The sequence below is a fragment of the Arvicanthis niloticus genome, chromosome 29 (assembly GCF_011762505.2).
Source record: "Arvicanthis niloticus isolate mArvNil1 chromosome 29, mArvNil1.pat.X, whole genome shotgun sequence".
In the NCBI taxonomy this organism is placed as follows: Eukaryota; Metazoa; Chordata; class Mammalia; order Rodentia; family Muridae; genus Arvicanthis; species Arvicanthis niloticus.
Window position 1 is genome coordinate 20,109,693 of NC_133437.1, and position 16,973 is coordinate 20,126,665.

Genomic DNA, 16,973 nt, shown 5'->3' on the forward strand with positions numbered 1-16,973 from the left:
CTTCCCATGTCTTGGTTTGTTTTCAATTGCTGGGATAAAACACCAGGACCAAAAGCAACACAAGGAGGAAAAGATTTGTTTGGGCTTATGGTGCCTGAGGGATAGAAGTCCATCTCCATCCTGGGACGGAGGTGTGGCTGTGTGCGAGCTGGAGCTCACACCTTGCACAGGGAAGGGACAGAGAAAGGGAACTAGAAGTGGGTCAAGTCATTAGCAATCAAAGCCTGCTACCAATGGCATACTCCTCCGGCAAGGCCCACCTACCGCAAACAGCACCGCCAGCTGGGGTCCAAGTGTGCAACTCTAAGAGCCTGTGTGGAACATTCTCATTCAAACCATTACAATGGACGCTACTAGCACCTCTTTCCCTGCAAATCCCGGGGGCAGCTAACCTCACTTACGCTCAGTTCTTAAAGACTAGGTTGTCATTCCTGTTTTCTAGGGGGGAGCAAAGCAACCTCAAAGCCACGCTAAAACACATTCCTTACAATAAACATGAACCTATATAGAAATCAATGCCTAAGTTGAGACATGGTGCAGCTGTGCGCTCAAGAAAAACACAAACAGATGGTGTAAATAAAGTATTGTGTAAGGTACCTGTGTCTGCCCTTTCTTGGCAAACCCCCCTGCAAGTACAGTGAAGAAGGTAATAGAATATTGGAAATAGCCTTTCTCTCTTCCAGTGTTTCAGGGCATCAGCATCACCTGGAAGGATTCTTAAAACCTGGAGGGCGGGATGAGTGAGCCCAGAACTTTTACAGGCTGGCTAAGGCCAGCCTTTCCACCAAGTTCCCAAATGACATTCTACTATTGCTGTTCCAGTAAGTGTCCTTTGAAAAATCCTTAATCTGTTGGAGACACTCTCTTGACAAAGACAGGCCATGAGCAATACATGACTGAAAAATGACCCTTTAGCCTAACCAAAGACCAAGAAGTAATGCACGATTATAAAGTTTAAGGAGGGTGCAGCTAACATTGGTAAAGCCTGTGTGGGTCTCTTGCCAAAGAGAATATAACTATTAAAAAACCCTACCCCCAACTGGGGAGTCAACTACAAACGTGGACAGAGTCATTCTTTAATCAGGCCGAGATGGTGATCATCAGAGAGCATGGTTACCACGGAATGTGAAAGGTGAAAACTACCACAGGGAAGGGAGAGAATGAGGAAGCGAGAAGAGGAGGAAACCTTATCCCCAGATAACTGAGCCGTCAAGATCCGCGCCCCACTCAGTGTGTGTTCTCAGAGAGTCCGATTACCTTCCTGAAGGTACCTGAAGGTACTCCCAAACCCAGAGGACCCTGGACCAGTCTGAACAGAGAGTACCCCGTGCACATATCCCCAGTCAAGCCCATACCTAGCCTTGCCCCACTCCCTATTCAAAGTGCTAGTCACTCAAGAACATTTTGTTTAAAAAAAAAAAAAAAATTGCTTTAGCATCTCAAAGCCCAGGAAGATACTACAAACTGACATTTACTGCCTATAACTTAATGATGTGTCCCCTTCCAGTGACGTCCTTACTCCTCAGCATCTATCCACAATAAGTATCAATCTGGGCAAGTATTGATCCCCACAAGTACACCAGAATACTTTTCAGCTTTACTGCTGACCTTCCTGAAGGTTTTGTCCAAATACAGACTCCTCAACCACACCCTTTCATTGCCCCGCCCACTGCTCTCACAATTTCATTTCCAGAGAACTTGAAAATGAACTAGTAAAAGTGTTATTCCTTATCTCTCAGCCTGACAGCCTGCCTTCAGCCTTCTCTTTCCCCCATCTTTCTTTGGACAGGGTTTCATGTATCCCAGGCTGACTTCAAACTCATGCATCTGAGGATGGCCTTGAACCGCTGGTCTTCCTTCCTGCCTTCACCTTCCAAGTGCTGAGGTTACAGGAATGCACCACCTTGGCTGTTTTGTGCAGTGCTGGGGATCCAACCCAAGGCATCATCACACATGCTCAGCAGCTATCCTCCCAACTGAGTGACATCCCCAGGTCTCCTTTTAAGTTGTAACTAGCTGTGTTTTCTTTCCCCCACAATGTTTTGAACATAGGAGGTACCCTGTGAGCCAGGAATCATGATGCAGGAATCAGGTCGGTAACTCTATGATTAACACACACCTCTCAGGGTGCTGGAGGAGACACCAAAGCCACTCAGGGAGGGTCGGAAGTCAGAATTCAGACCCAGAGCGATACAACTTTAGAGCTCTTGCCATTTCCTTCATATTAGGCTTCCTCTAAAGAAGAAAAGACAAACTAGAGCAAGAAACAGAGGGTGGCAGCTCACTGGTCAGCCAGCCACCCTGCTGCAACTTTTTCTCCTTAAACCTAGACTTCAAGGGACGGATGGTATATGTAATAAAATGCATTTTACAAAGCATCTTATTTAGAGTCATTGGTGCGTGCCATTATATTATTATGGAAACACCAGCCTTCCTTTCGCATCAGGGCCCCAGAGCCTGACAGAATGTCTTTATCTATACGCAGAATGCTTTGACAAGCCTGAATGTACTCTATGAATATAAGGCTATGAATTGCCTATGCTTTTTTTTTTTTTTTTTTTTGTAGAGAAAAGAAAGCATTAAAATCTACCTTAAAGAATATAGTGTATCTATTTTTAAAAGCACCCTGTCCGAATGGCTATAGGTTTCTGAACTTTGAGGAAATCATGACCAACAGTTGAAAGAGACTGAAAGACGGGGTCATTCCCAACCCTCGCCTCCCCCCCCCCACACACACACACATGCACACAAAACTCAGGTGTGGATGAGGAAAGACTACAGGGTTGCTTCAAGTTTGCCCCTGTAACCAACTAGCTATGTGTGTAACACAGTATCATGGATTCCAGGTTCTGTGAGAATTAGCAATGCTGTCATCTCCCAATTCCCACAAAGTAATAGTGACCCGCTGAAAGCAATAACGCATTTTTAAAAGCACCTGGGTGTAGTTAGGTCACAAACCTTAATTCCACAGCCCATGCTAATTGCCCACTCTAGACCTTTGCTTCTCCTTTGGTTATCCTGAAGACTGAGTAAGCTTTAGTGCTGTTTGCTTAGGAGACATGTACCAAAGAAAGCTGTTCGGAAGCTTATGGTGAGCTGGGGTATAGATCAGCGGAAGAGAGCTTGCTAGCTTAGACGAGGGCTGGGGTTTGGTTCCCAGCACCATGCACACAAAGGAAGCTTGCTGAGAAGGTGAGTGAGGAGTAACTGCCAACCAACAGTTCCCTAGAGAAAAGAGGGTTAGCTAACACCCCAAATAACATGAACTTTGAAAGCAAACTTGGTATTACAAGCTTAAACTCTCCCAAACAAGTTCGGCCTGTGTAATTAAAGTTTAAAAACACACTAAAATAATCCTGTAGTTGTTGACCTTCGGGAGTTCCACCAAATACACCAGAACACAAAGGACTAGCTTGACGTTCTGTCGCTGGAGACAGCATCACTTGACATCACATATTTTCCCACCTCAGCCGAAAGCACAGCGTGTTAGAGCTGAGCTTCATGGAACAGAGCCACAGGCTCTGCCCTTTTACACAGCTGAGTTGGCTACTTCAGGACTGACATTTCTCCATGTCAGATGGGTAAATGGAAGGCATTGAACTGGCCCTCTCAGTGGTCCATTTCCCACGTGACTTAGAAGCCACACCATTCAGACTTCATACAGAGCATCATCACTCAAAAATTCAACATTACCAGCTAAAGCCTTCACACACACACACATACAGAGAGAGAGAGAGAGAGAGAGAGAGAGAGAGAGAGAGAGAGAGAATGAGAGAATTTATGATGCCATGTCCTTCTTAGGTGTTGGTCCTTAGAACCCACCCACCTTGTATTTTGAGACAGGGTATCTCACTGGGACCTGAGGCTCTCTGATTAAAAAAGGCTGGCTCACCAGTGAGCCCCAACCATCTTCTGCCTCCCCAGCACTGTGATCATAAATGTGCACCACCACTTCTTCCTCCTCCCTCTTCTTTTTCTCCTCCTCCTCCGAATCCTCCTCCTCCTCCTCTTCCTCTTCTTCCTCCTCCAATTATTTTTCACGTGGGCTCTAGAGATTGAAATCAGATCTCCATGCTTGCCAGATAAGCACGTTACTGACTTAGCTATCTCCCCAACCTTCAGCTGAACTTTTTTTTTTTTTTTTTTTTTTTTTAATCTTGCTATGTGGCTCAGACTAGCCTTGAATTCCTTATGCTTCCCAAGCCGGCCTCAAAATCATACTCATCCTGCCTTGGCCTTGAGTATTGGAATTACAAGCCTGTATCCCCAAACCTGGTTTATGCTTCTTTTCCTAAAAGGTGTGAACAAGGATACATTGGTCACTGTTATTTTTACAATGTAACTCATGAGAAGGACCTGTATTTTTCAGAGTAGAAATCCATCATTCTTGCCATATATACAATCTGTAGTAACCCAGAGTGATACTTCCACCATGACTGGATAGCTAGTGAGGAGGGAATTTAACTGTAGGCATGGGGGGGGGGGTCCCTCTGGCCTTTTTAACTCTCAAAGGAATTAACTGGAGACAAACTTTTGACAGTTCATGGTGGCAATGGGCTTCCAGAAGTAACTCAGCAAATACATCATACGTCATTACACCCTCACGAAGGTGAACTGTGAATTGTACCTAAGCACATGTGTTCTTTAAATGTGTCTCTACAGCTACATGCTTATGTTTGCATACAGATGGCTCCCGTCTCTTCCTCCTTTCCGTCGTCCCTCAGCATTGCATTGTGCATTGCTGAGATGACAGCTCAGCATTTTTTGTTAATATCTCGCACATGACTTTTCAGGCTGCAGGAACACGTGACAAGGAGTAACAGAACTTCAGTGAAAATTGGTCTTAAAAAAAATTTTAGTTTTACTTGAGTGTACACCTGTGTCCAAATTAGGACTCTCTCAGCAATCTGTCAGGAATCTGAGAAGGCTCCCAGTTACTGTGGAGGGGCTGTTGACAAACCCTCAAACAGAACTTAGGAGGTGGTGTTTTACAGATGCTTATCCTGAAGGGGAAGAGGGAGGCAGGGTAATTTAGTTGCACTGTGTAAGAATAACTAACTGTAAAAACAGTTCAGGGGGTAGAAAGCAGAAAAGCCCACACATGAAACAAGTAAAACAGCTTAATTCAAACCACCAAAAGGTTGTTATTCCAACAGAGTTTACAACAGTCTCAAAGACTTGTGATAGCGCTGAACTGACAGACAGTCCAACCAACTCCTGGTATTTTCCCTTTTTTAAGACTTGGGGATCTAACCTGTATGGTAGACCTGGAAGCTTCCTGAACTTACCTGCTTACCAAACCAGTAAACAAAATAATAATAATAAAATAATAATAACACAAGGTGAGGACAACCCTGTTATCCTTCCTGACACGACGTCCAGCCTTGACAAAGGGCCCAGAAAACCAACAACTCATATACCAAACCAGGCCCTTTTGGGTAAACAGTCAAAGAATTTGGTAGTGTCTATTAACATCAAGGTATCTTCTGCTAGACGTCCTGTGTGTATGTGAGTACCTGTGGAGGTCACATGATAACTTGGAGGAGTCAGCCAGTTCTCTCCTTCCACCATGTGGGTCCTTGGAATTGAACTCAGGTCATCAGACTTGGCAGCAAGCGTCTTTACTGGCTGAGCCACCTTACCAGCTTACCAGCTCTAGATATAGTTTTCTTTAACACACTGTAAACATATCCTAGATATGAACACAGTATCAAAAGTATTATTATAATGTTTGTTTAAATGGCATAGCCGGCTACTATATTAAACGTTTCCTATTTCACAGTGTGGATAAGTACATTCTACCCATTTTAACCACGCTGAATCAATAGAGAACAGCATTGGATAAGCCCAAGGAAGCTAAGTGGCTCCAACAACAGCACCCATCCTGCCACTCCAGATCAATGCAGAAACTTAGAGGATTTCTCAGGAATGTGGCTCATTCAGCAAAGCAGGCTTCAGGCTTGCCAGATCTGTGCGTCCTTGATTAGTCTTCTAAGGAACGCGGCAGGCGACAGGCCGATCCAATAAAAATCAGACCTCATATCAGATGCCCATTCAGGGGCTGATGAAAATGCTGCATTCCTGGGCCACATTCGTCCCCTTTGCACTGTGCATCGCTAGTGAGGGATAACGCAGACCATGTGATGTCAAACCATTTTGTAACGTGTGCTCGCCTAGTTACAGACCAGTCATCGTACAGTGAAACCACCCTCTGTCCCAAGAGCTTGTCATATGAAAGAACTCTCAAAGGCCTGAGGTTGACACTGCAACCACCAGATGAGCACAGGGCTCCTCCTCCAGCCCTGGGAGCTCTGTGTGGTTTACCAACTGCAAACTGGCACAGGGCTGCCAAATGCTGGGTCGCTGATGGAGTTTTTTCTCACTTTACAGAAGCTGAAGCTGGCTCCTTTTTTCTGTTACAAGGAAAAAACAAACCTCACCTCTGACAGTCCATTCCAAGACGGACGGACGTGTCCTCCTCTCTCTCATCTCATCTGTCCTCCTACCAAAACACCACAAAACACATGAACACACTCTGTTGCAGTCGTCACCACCTTAACCTAAACCTGGTACTTCAAGGCCAGGCCAAGCAAAAGATTAACCCATGGTTCGCGGCCATGCGTTTGTGGACAGGGCCAACCCGGGGAAAAGAAGCCAGCGTTCTGTTTGTTTTAAAGGAAATACTTCCTAGCGCATTATTTAGGACTCTGAACTCTGCACTCGGGGCCACGTGGTTGGCGATAATCTGGCTCCCTCTTGTTAGTCAAAGCCACTTCTTTCCGCCGCCGACAGCCCGCGGCTGGGTAACCGACACCATCACCTTCAATCAGACCGCCTCGGAGTCTATCCTCACAGAAATCCTCCCGCGCAGGAGATCGGGGGCGGGGAGAGCCACCAGGAAAGTGGCTGGGGGTGGTACATGTCCCTGTAGACTTTGGCTGAAAAGGCCTCACACCTGTGGGCCCTAAGTGGCTCTAGCTGCTCAGGTGAGGCCCAAAAGAGGCTAGCAGGAGAAGCCTACCCTTCCAGGAAAGTGCCTTCACCTCTTGCAGAGCGCGCGGGCACAGGAGCTGCGCTGCCCACCTGTAGCCACAGCAAACAAACTTTCCGCCCCTTTTGGGTGGGAAGGATCGGATCCTCTACGCCACCCTCTGGCCCGAGCAGGCAGCGCCCAAAGCTAGGCGGGTTCCTCACCTGATACCCCTAAACCACAACCTGGTCTGCACCAGAGCTGCTGAGGCTTGCGGGGTGGAGGGACTTAGCTGGAAGCTGCAATTAGGAATTTGGAAGAAAGGGGCGGAAATCCGCGTCCTGCTCCCTTGCAATTCCACTTCTCCACTTTGCCAGCCGCTGCCCTCCGCGGCGCGCCCTCAAGCCCCTCGGCCTCCCCAGCGCCGTCCCAGAGAGAGGGGCGCCCCGAGATCAGCGGGAACCCGAACACTCACAGCCGTAGCGGGGCCGTTGCAGCGACGGCAGATCTTCGTGCGGCATCCTGCGCTGCTCCGGGGGCCCTCCCGGGGCGCGCCCCCCGTGGTTTCCCTCGCTGGCCAGGCTCGCGGGCTCCGCGCCCCGCGGGCGCGCTCCGATCCCACCTCTGGCTGCCCTAGACCGGCTTCTCGGAGCTGGCCGATCCGCTCCCTTGGTGCTCCTTCGCCCGCGCCTGCGGCGGCCGCGTCTCGCTGACACCGGGGCAAAAGTGAACTCTCTCCTCCCTTGCTCGCTCACTCGCCCGCCCGCCCGCGGGCCGCACCGCCTCCCCCAGCAGGTTTCCTTTCTCCTCCCGCCCGGCCCCGTTATTCACCGCGGTGGGAGCGCGCCGCCGAGCAGCGACCCCTACTGGCTGCACAGCGCAGCGCCCGGTAAGCGAGGACCCGCCTCCCGGGAGAGGAAGGGGACGAGAGAGGCACCCTGGACCCCTGCTGCTGGAGCCCAGCGCGCAGATGGAGGGCGCCTTGGAGCATTCGGAGGGTGGAAGTGAACCAGCGCAGGGAAGAGCAAGAAAAACCACAGCAGACCACAGGCACCCTGTTCGCCTGGGTGTTGCTCAGTGACGGAGGGACAAACATTGCAGTTCCTTTTCCTCTTGAGAGATTGCACGGGGACAACCCTCACACACTCACCTCCCCACCCCACCCCCCCGCGTGCGCCTGCTTCTCGGGTTTAGGGGTGTAAACGAAAGTTGCTTATGACTTTTGGTCTACGAGACGAAGGATTCCCCTTTCTTGACAAGAAACCGTAAGGGCGAGCTCGTGCGCAGGCTGGAGGGACAAGATAAACAGCCTCCAAACAACACTCAGAACACAACTGCCAGTCATCCGCCCACCCCTCTGCCAGCCCGCCCCCAATGTGCAAAACTGTCGCTCAGGCCCAGCTGGGGTCGCACAACCACAAACCCCTTTCCGGCTCAGCGTTTGAGACAGAAACCACAAGAAGCTGTTTTAAAAGCACGGGTTTCATGCGGTTGCTTGGAGCCTGGAGGAATGTGGAACCCCCCTCCTAAACGTGGGCCATTGCTTTTTCACAAATGCGGGGCGTGCGAGTGATCCAGTGACTGAAAAAATCATCGAAAGAGGGGGTCATAAGAGATGATTTAGCGGAAGAAAGGTGGTCTAGCGACACTAGTCACCTTTAATTAAACAAAGCTACAGTGAGTGGCGCTACAGTGAGTGGCGGGCTGTTTTCTGGGAGACACAACGAACTCTTGAAACTTGAAATTCAGACTCTTGGGCCCCACCCTGTCTCCACCTCAGTTGGTCTGGGTTGAGGCTCATGAACTTACATTTCTCAAGTCGCTGGTGAAGCTGAAGTTGAGCCGGCTCAAGAGTTAGGTACACACGGAAGAGGAAAGTCTCATTGGAAGAGAGCGCAAGGATTCTCCATCCCCACTCCTAGAGACATTGGATTCTTACCTGGTTGGAATGGAATAAAAGGATTTTCCTCTCCCCAAAAGTAGACGCTTCTAATGATAAGAGCAACTCAGAGTGGGAAAATGGCCACAGGTCAATGATGCTCATCCAGAAGCCAGCCTGTTAACCAGGCTTCTTCCATGTCTCAGGAGACGCCATGCTGGTCTCTAAAATGCACTGCTTATTCTGTGCATCCAAAATGGACTCCTCACACATCTGTTTTGAGGATGAGCCCAGGATGCAGAGCCTTAAGAAGTAGATGGCCTATGTGTCTAGAGGTGGAAAGAAGTCACTGTAAACCACAATGGCCTGAGAAGGTGGTATGATTTTAAGGTGTGGTGTCATGTGGAGTTTGAAGCATAGGAAAGAGTTGGTTGGAGAACATCCTATCCTGGAGACAGGGAAGGCCGGGAGCCATGAGCTGGGACCTGAGGTTGGGCTGGGAATCTGTTACTAACCCAAAGAGCACTTTCTGAATGTCAGACCAAGTGCACTGATTACGACCATTAAGGGGGCATTTGAGAGCTTTTAAACGCCTGCTAAGGTCGGGCAGTGATGACGCAGGCCTTTAATCCCAGCACTTGGGAGGCGGAGGCAGGCGGATTTCTAAGTTCGAGGCCAGCCTGGTCTACAGAGTGAGTTCCAGGACAGCCAGGGCTACACAGAGAAACCCTGTCTCGAAAAAAAAAAAAAAAAAAAAAAGTGTGCTAATGTGCTAAGGTGGTTTTACTGGGTTGTTGGGTTTTGTTTTTTGTTTTGTTGTTGTTGTTGTTTTGGTTTTTCACAGAATGTTCTGGAAGGTAAGTTCTGGAGCAGGTTATGAAATGTATTAGAGCCAACAAGGTAGAGATGATGATGCTGAATGGAAGGGGCTATGGCAGAAGTTAGGAAAGAAGAGCCTTTATGAAGTCTACCTCAGGAGGCATGATGCTTTCGTGCAGACAGGCTGAAGGTCCTTCAACACTAACAGGGCAATTGTTGCACATGCTCGTAGGTGGGCTGGATGGAGTGAAATCTGTCCTCTGTGTTTGCATAAACACAAAGATGTAAGTGGGAAGATTATAGTTCTAAGTTTGCTGACTGCTGAGCTCTCTGGAGGATCTGGGGCTTGGTGACAGCTGATGTCACCGTGAGAAGTGAATGCAAAGAACCAGTCTAAGGCAGTGCTTTTCTATCTTGCAAGTGGCTGAAGCCAATCTTTGTCATCTCTGTCTCTCCATTGTGCTATCCCACAGATCACCACACACAACCTCTCTGGAAAGAAGCTCGCCTACAGAATGTTAGACTGTTTGTTTTTACGATCAAATCACAAAATCAAATAAAGACGTGGCAATGGGTCACTGTCCTATGTCTTCAACAGGTAGAATAGCAGGAAACAAACAGACAAACCGAGGCCAGGTTGTGGGGGAGAAAATGCTTCTTGGAGTTTATGTTGTTTAGATTTCCTTTTCTGAAACATGCATTCATTCAGCACATGTGTATGTGTGTGCACATGGGCACTTGTGTGCCATGGTACAGGTGTGGAGGCCAGAGGACAATTTGGCGACACTGGTTCTCTCTTCCCACAATGTAGCTCCTGGGGATTGAACTCAGATACACAGGCTTGGCAGCAAGCACCCTTACACTGAGCCATCTTACTAGGCTCTAAGACTCTAAGACCTTTTTTTTTTTTTTTTTTTTTTTAATAAAGCAAGAGAGTTCTTTCTTTGATGCAATATTTTAAATGACATTGAAGAGCTACTAGGCACTGTACCATTACCATCATAATCATCATCATAACTGCTATGCCTATGACTATTATTGGAGGCATGATTGTACTAAGTAGTTCAGGTCAGCTTTAAGCTCTTGATCCTCCTGCCTCAGCTTCCCAAAGCTTAGGATTATATATGTGTCACTACAGCCAACGCTAACCCCGTATGGAGAAATCAGTACTGTGAGAGAGATGAATCTCTGTTTATGTGGTGTTTAAAATTATGCTTTAAGCCAACCTCCTTTGTTAACAAGTTGAAATAAGGATGAAAATGCATGGGAATTTTTATTTATTTTATTATTGTGGTACTAGAGCTTGAAACTAAAGCCTCCCCTAAGTCAGCCAAGCGCCCACCACAGAGCCCCCTTTTTAATTTTTCACTTTAATTTCTCACTAACTTGAATGGTACTCTGGCCTAACCCTGCTCTCCTCAGGCAGTCCTCATACTTGTAATGTCCCTCCCTTGTCTCCTACCAGAGTTGACCTTTTGTTTTGTTTTCATGCATAGAATCTGGCTATAGGCTGGGGCCACCCTCAATTCTTGATCCTCTGTCCTTCTGCCTAGGAAAACTTGCAACTTTGAAAAAAATAATCATTAGATTGTTTATATTATCAGCCGGGCAGTGGTGGCACATGCCTTTAATCCCAGCGCTTGGGAGGCAGAGGCAGGTGGATTTCTGAGTTCGAGGCCAGCCTGGTCTACAGAGTGAGTTCCAGGACAGCCAGGGCTACACAGAGAAACCCTGTCTCAAAAAACAAACAAACAAACAAACAAACAAACAAAAAGACAAGAGTATGCTTGAGTCAAAGTTTTAACACACTACTTTAACATCCATTTGCTTTAAAAGTGATTTAAGGGCCAGAGAGATGGCTCAGCAGTTAAGAACACTTACTATTCTTACAGAGGACACAGGCTAGGTTCCCAGCACCCCCATCAAAGCTAACAACAATCTATAATTCCAGTTCCAGGAAATCTGGCGCCCTTTTTGACCTCCACAGGCACTGCACACATGTGGTATATAGACTTACAAGCAAGCAAAAGACTCATAAACATAAAATGAACACAAACAAAACTTTTAGAAAATGATTTGATTTTCCAATAAGACAGCAGTATCGATCACTATCTATCCAAAACAGTGGCTTATTGATATCTTCAAAATCACCACTAAGCATGAGGCATGAAGAAAAGACATGCAGGCTTTTTCAAGATTTTGTGTTGTTAAAGTTTTCCAATTTGTCCCCGTTCCACAAACAGAGAGACTACAAGAAGAAACCAGAGCTAAGCTTTACTGCAATGGAGATCTCTCTATCCAAAAAGGAAATCATTACAGCTCAACATCAGATTAAAAGAAACTGAATCAGAAATGAAGGAACGAGTATTTCTGTTCTGAGAAACAGAAGTGGGAGTTGAAGTATTGGGAGAAAGAAAATGGCAGGACTGGATTCCCTTTTGTATTATTTTACAGACAGGGAAACTGAGGCACAGCCATCGCCACAGCCAAGCAAGAACAATGCCTTAATTATTCTTCCTGCTTCCTGGGGTCTCTGCCAATTGCTTTTCTTATTATGCACATTTGTTTGTCTAGATATACATTATGTTTTTCGATGAAATTCTTTCCCCCTTCACTAAAACCTATAATTTTGGACAACTTTCAAATATTTTATAAATGTCAAATCAGTAAGGCCCTTCCAGCAATCTTTTAATCTTTCATCTCTTGCCTCTCTTTGCTTCAAGGATAAAGTTGCAAGTAAATCAAAGTTGGAAAGACTGTCTAAACTTGATTGAGTGAATTAAATAAAACCACCCACAATGTGATAATTATTCCCCCATTTCATAGTTTAAGAAAGTCAGAGCCCAAATAACTCCGAGAAAGTAATTCCCAGGGTAGCCTGTGAATGAAACTCATTCCAAGGGCAGAGAGCAGCATTGCTTGCCAGCCCCACCCCCTTGATTGCTCATCTCTAGTACCTTGAGTCAATTCTCCCAACTGCGTTTACCACTCAGTATGTGGTGCTGGATTCTGTTGATTATTGGCCGCCTTCCTTTAGAACATGAACTTCTTTATTTTTCTTTTATTTGATTATTCAGACAGGGTCTTATGATTGCAGACGTGACTCCTTCTCTATATAGCTGAGGGTGATCTTAAACCGCCCCCCCCCCCCAGGGGAGAACATGAATTCAATCCCCCACTACCACAAACTATGAAGTTTCCCTGCATCTGGAGAAATCACAGGGGTCAACACATCTGTTGTGCAGTGGATAAGCCTCGCCCTGAGACAGCTATCTTCTTGATCCTGGTACTGCCCCTGCCAGGTAGGTATGAATAGAAACTTCTTGACAGCTGTGACTTGGCCTGAATCTTTACTGTTGTGCCTTGTACTTCAGGGAATGCAATCACACTGGGTTATTTTGTTGCAAAATCAATTGTTATTAAATTCTTACACGCACCCTCTCCTGTTCTAGAAATAATTGCCACTTTCTATCCTCTGAGTCTCAAAAGCAATACAGGGCTGGGTTCCCCCAGGGTGTGCTTTTCCTAGCACAGAAGCCCACCTCTTGCTGCTTCGTAGACTGATAGCGTGGACTATGCGTTTCAGCTTGTTCACTTTGGCAAAGCACAGGCTCCTCCCCCAACGTTTAGTTGTCATTACAAATAATAAGGTACCTGAATGACACTTTGGGTCCAAGCTGCAGTTCCCATTGTAATTTCAAGGTAGTTTTCCAGTTTTGTGTTGGGCTTCTACAGGTGTGTCTGGGGTGCCATCAAAAAGATGCTTAGTAGCCGGGCAGTGGTGGTGCATGCCTTTAATCCCAGCACTTGGGAGGCAGAGGCAGGTGGATTTCTGAGTTCAAGGCCAGCCTGGTCTACAGAGTGAGTTCCAGGACAGCCAGAGCTATACAGAGAAACCCTGTCTCAAAAAAAAAAAAAAAAAAAAAAAAAAAAAAAAAAAACCAAACCAAACAACAACAACAAAAAAAGATGCTTAGTGGGTACACTTCCACATACCTACAGAGGCATAAGCCTCCCATAGCTATAAATGGGGGTGTGCCTTTGCATATCTATACAGTTCTAAAGCAAACTTCCAAAATTATCTGTGCCTTCCCCATTGCCTGTAATGCCAAGTTACGATGGATGGCTCAGGCTTTGGCAGAAGCAGGTGGCCATGACTTCAGTGACCCCGGCCCGACTATTAATATTCCCTTGCTAAAAGGCTGTCTTCATTAATTGATGGAAGACAGATTCCTAGCTAACCAATGAGAGCTTGCACATTTTGAGAAAAGTGTCACTAGTTACAGTCGGAACATGGTTCACGAGTGAAGCTATGTGAGAATCTGAGAGCTAGTGAGATAATTCCAAGGAAACAAGACAAAAGTCTTGCGACCACCGTTTCTCCACAGCCTGGGTTGTTCCTGGAGTGTGCTTCTGTGCCCTCCCAGATGTAGTAGACAGCAGTAGGTTTACTTGAGATTAACCCGCCATTTTATTTTCGTTATTCAAAAACATCTCCAATCACGAGATGTGCTTGTGACTGTATACAGTCTAAACACAAGTGAACTATGCCTTTGCTGAATCCTCAGGCTACAAATTGTCTGATGCCCTGAATAAAGTTGGCTATGGCATACGACTTTAAGTCTGCCTCATTTTTAGGCTCCACTCTTCCAGGTTCGCACTTCCAACTGAGGCGGTAACAGTTACCAAGGAATAAGAATCATCACACCCACTAGTTTGGCAAAATGATTAATAGTTAACAAGAGTGAGGAGTCAGAGATGCTCCAGTAGTGCTGGGGAAAGAGCACTTAGAGCAAGCATGGCAGGCTGGCTATCTCTAAAGTGAAGATGTGTATTTCTGAGGTTAAATAATCTTCTGTCTACTAAGGGCTTCGAGTGAAGCAACTACACAAAAGGGCACGATGCAAGGATATTCATGCCAAGGGAAAATTGAAAACAGCCAGTGTCCTGCCGTGGCAGAATGGATAAATACATTGTGGTATATAGCATAGATACAGTATTTACAACATGACATCATGTGTGTGCAATTATAAATACGCGAAGTGATATTACATAATCTATGTGGAGGTTGGGCACTTAGTAAAAGCACAAAAGACAGGCAGAGAGGATGATATTTCAGAGAGGCAGTTAACTCTGAGAAGCTAGGGAAGAAGGTAGAGGATACCAAATACCAAAACATTTTATTTCCTTCTTTCTTTGCTTGAGCTAACTTCTCCCTTTGTAGGTCAAGCTGTTTTCAAACACATGGCAATCCTCCTGCCTGTTGCTCTCCTTACCCGCTTTCTCCGCTCCCCCCAAACCCTCCCCATGCTGTGGTTTCAACTCAGCCTCCTAGGTAAGTGCCTTTGAGCACCGTCCTGATCCTACTAAATTAAAAACAAACACAAACAAGCGAGCATCCACTGAGCAAGTCAGCACTTGTGTTCAGGAGGTACAGTCAGGGTGATGGCTGGTCTTCTTTACGATTTGACTGGATTTGGAACCACCTAGGAGACATAGGTTAATCCTACCAGGTGACCATAAGACCACTACCACAATTTTTTTTTTTTTTTTTTTTTTTTTTTTTTTTTTGGTTTTTCGAGACAGGGTTTCTCTGTGTAGCCTGGGCTGTCCTGGAACTCACTCTGTAGACCAGGCTGGCCTCGAACTCAGAAATCCGCCTGCCTCTGCCTCCCAAGTGCTGGGATTAAAGGCGTGCGCCACCACCACCCGGCCACTACCACAATTTTTAAGCTAGATTTGAAACAAGCTTTATTAAATACTCGCCAGGATGATGAATACTGTCCAGGTCCATACTTGGGATTTCCAGTGAATGGCACCAAATTCTCTTTATGTTTGGGATTTTTTTAAAAATGGTGTCTTGTGCGTTTACTTTGGGGCTTTTTTTTTCCCCCAGTTTGTTTTGTCCTATTATAGTTTGTTTTTTAGTTGTCTGTTTTCTAATGAAAGAGAAAGAAAGGGTGAAGATTTGGGTTCCAGGGGAGGTAGGGAAAGATCGGGGAGTAGCTAGAGAAGAAAAACCATGATCAGAATGTAGCATATTAAAAAAAAAATCTATTTTCAATTAAAAATTAAATTATGAATGAAAAATGAACAAGCACTTTGTGACTGTCTTTAAAATAGAAATTATGTCATAGTTTCTTGATTTAGCATTTTTTACTCATATGTGTTTCATTTTCTCAAGAGGACAAACCTATATTGTTTCAAAACAAAACCCTATTGCAATAAATGACCGTGATGTGGCAATAGAAATATGCAGACACGCATATCTTTGTAGGGAGGTGCTTATTGTGGCTTATACCCCCAGACTCAGCTATTCCTTAAGGGGCAGCTGGGCCCATTCCTGATAATCAACTTCTCCATTTTGGGGCTTGGTTACTGAGTCTTGCATGTCCTTTTACCAAGGGATTTTCTCTTTTCTCTTACTATGTGATGGAAGACAGATCATATGGCTGGTCTATTGTCTAAGCAGAACTTAGCACACAGTCACACGGCCCTTTCATTGCAAAGCCTTCTCAGGGAATTTTTATAGCTAACCAGCTGCTAATTTACAGTGGCTGGTTAGGGGTTAATGCCACATCTGGATCTAGTCAGCCTGGGGCCATTTGTGAAAGACAATGGTGCACCAAGGCACATCCCAGCAAGGACTGCCTGCAGCACCCAAGACTGCCTTTTGTCAGGCATAAATACAAGTGTCACCTCATGCTGGCTCTGCAGGCCAAGTCAGAGTCATCCCAGTCCACCCCACCTACCTTTCAACTACTTCTTCTGGATGGCAGATACCATTCCTACAAACATTTTCAGTTACTTTTGTTCAAAACCTCCAGCCTGTTACATTCCTCAGGATGCTTCCGTAGCAGCTGGTCGGTCTGGTCAGTCACTAAGCCTCAGGGACATGCCTTTGTGAATGTGGCTGTCCTGTCTGAACCACTACCAGCACCACTACCAGTCTGATTCAAATTCTGACTGTTGTGCAGATGGACAGCTCCCAAGGGCCAAACCTGTGTTTTTTTTTTTTTTTACTCTTTCCAATCTGTTTTATTTTGCTTCGTTCTCTGAATTTCAGTACCAAATCCTTTCATTGACATTCTTCTTTGAGTCTTAAGCGCTTGCCACCTTAGTTCACTGTTTGCGTTTCTATTGTTTCCTTTGATCAGAAAAAAAAGACTTGATACCTTCAGTAGACTCCTTTGCTCTTATTTCTCATCATAGTAAACCAAATGCATCTCCGAGGGTCTGACACTGCAGTGGGGAAGCCATCACAGTGGAAAGCCTGCTGATCTTCCATGGAGAGACTATCCAAAG

General features: G+C 46.0%; 1 protein-coding gene and 1 non-coding gene across 3 annotated transcripts in view; both read right to left on the minus strand.

The window, feature by feature from the left end:
- Positions 1–7,776, minus strand: part of Iqgap2 (IQ motif containing GTPase activating protein 2) — a 264,536-nt gene extending 256,760 nt beyond the window's left edge. The window contains exon 1 of one of the 2 annotated variants that reach the window (XM_076927203.1): positions 7,446–7,776. In XM_076927203.1, coding sequence (XP_076783318.1) covers positions 7,446–7,491 — 46 coding nt within the window. In that variant the 5' untranslated portion in view covers positions 7,492–7,776. Of the gene's footprint in view, positions 1–6,440; positions 6,465–7,445 lie in introns of those variants that run through there. The other variant, XM_076927202.1, reaches the window with a different exon arrangement.
- A 5,042-nt stretch (positions 7,777–12,818) lies between these two features.
- LOC143440529 (U1 spliceosomal RNA) lies at positions 12,819–12,978 on the minus strand. The gene has a single exon (XR_013108177.1). It is a non-coding gene; the product is annotated as a U1 spliceosomal RNA (small nuclear RNA).
- Positions 12,979–16,973: the final 3,995 nt, after the last annotated feature.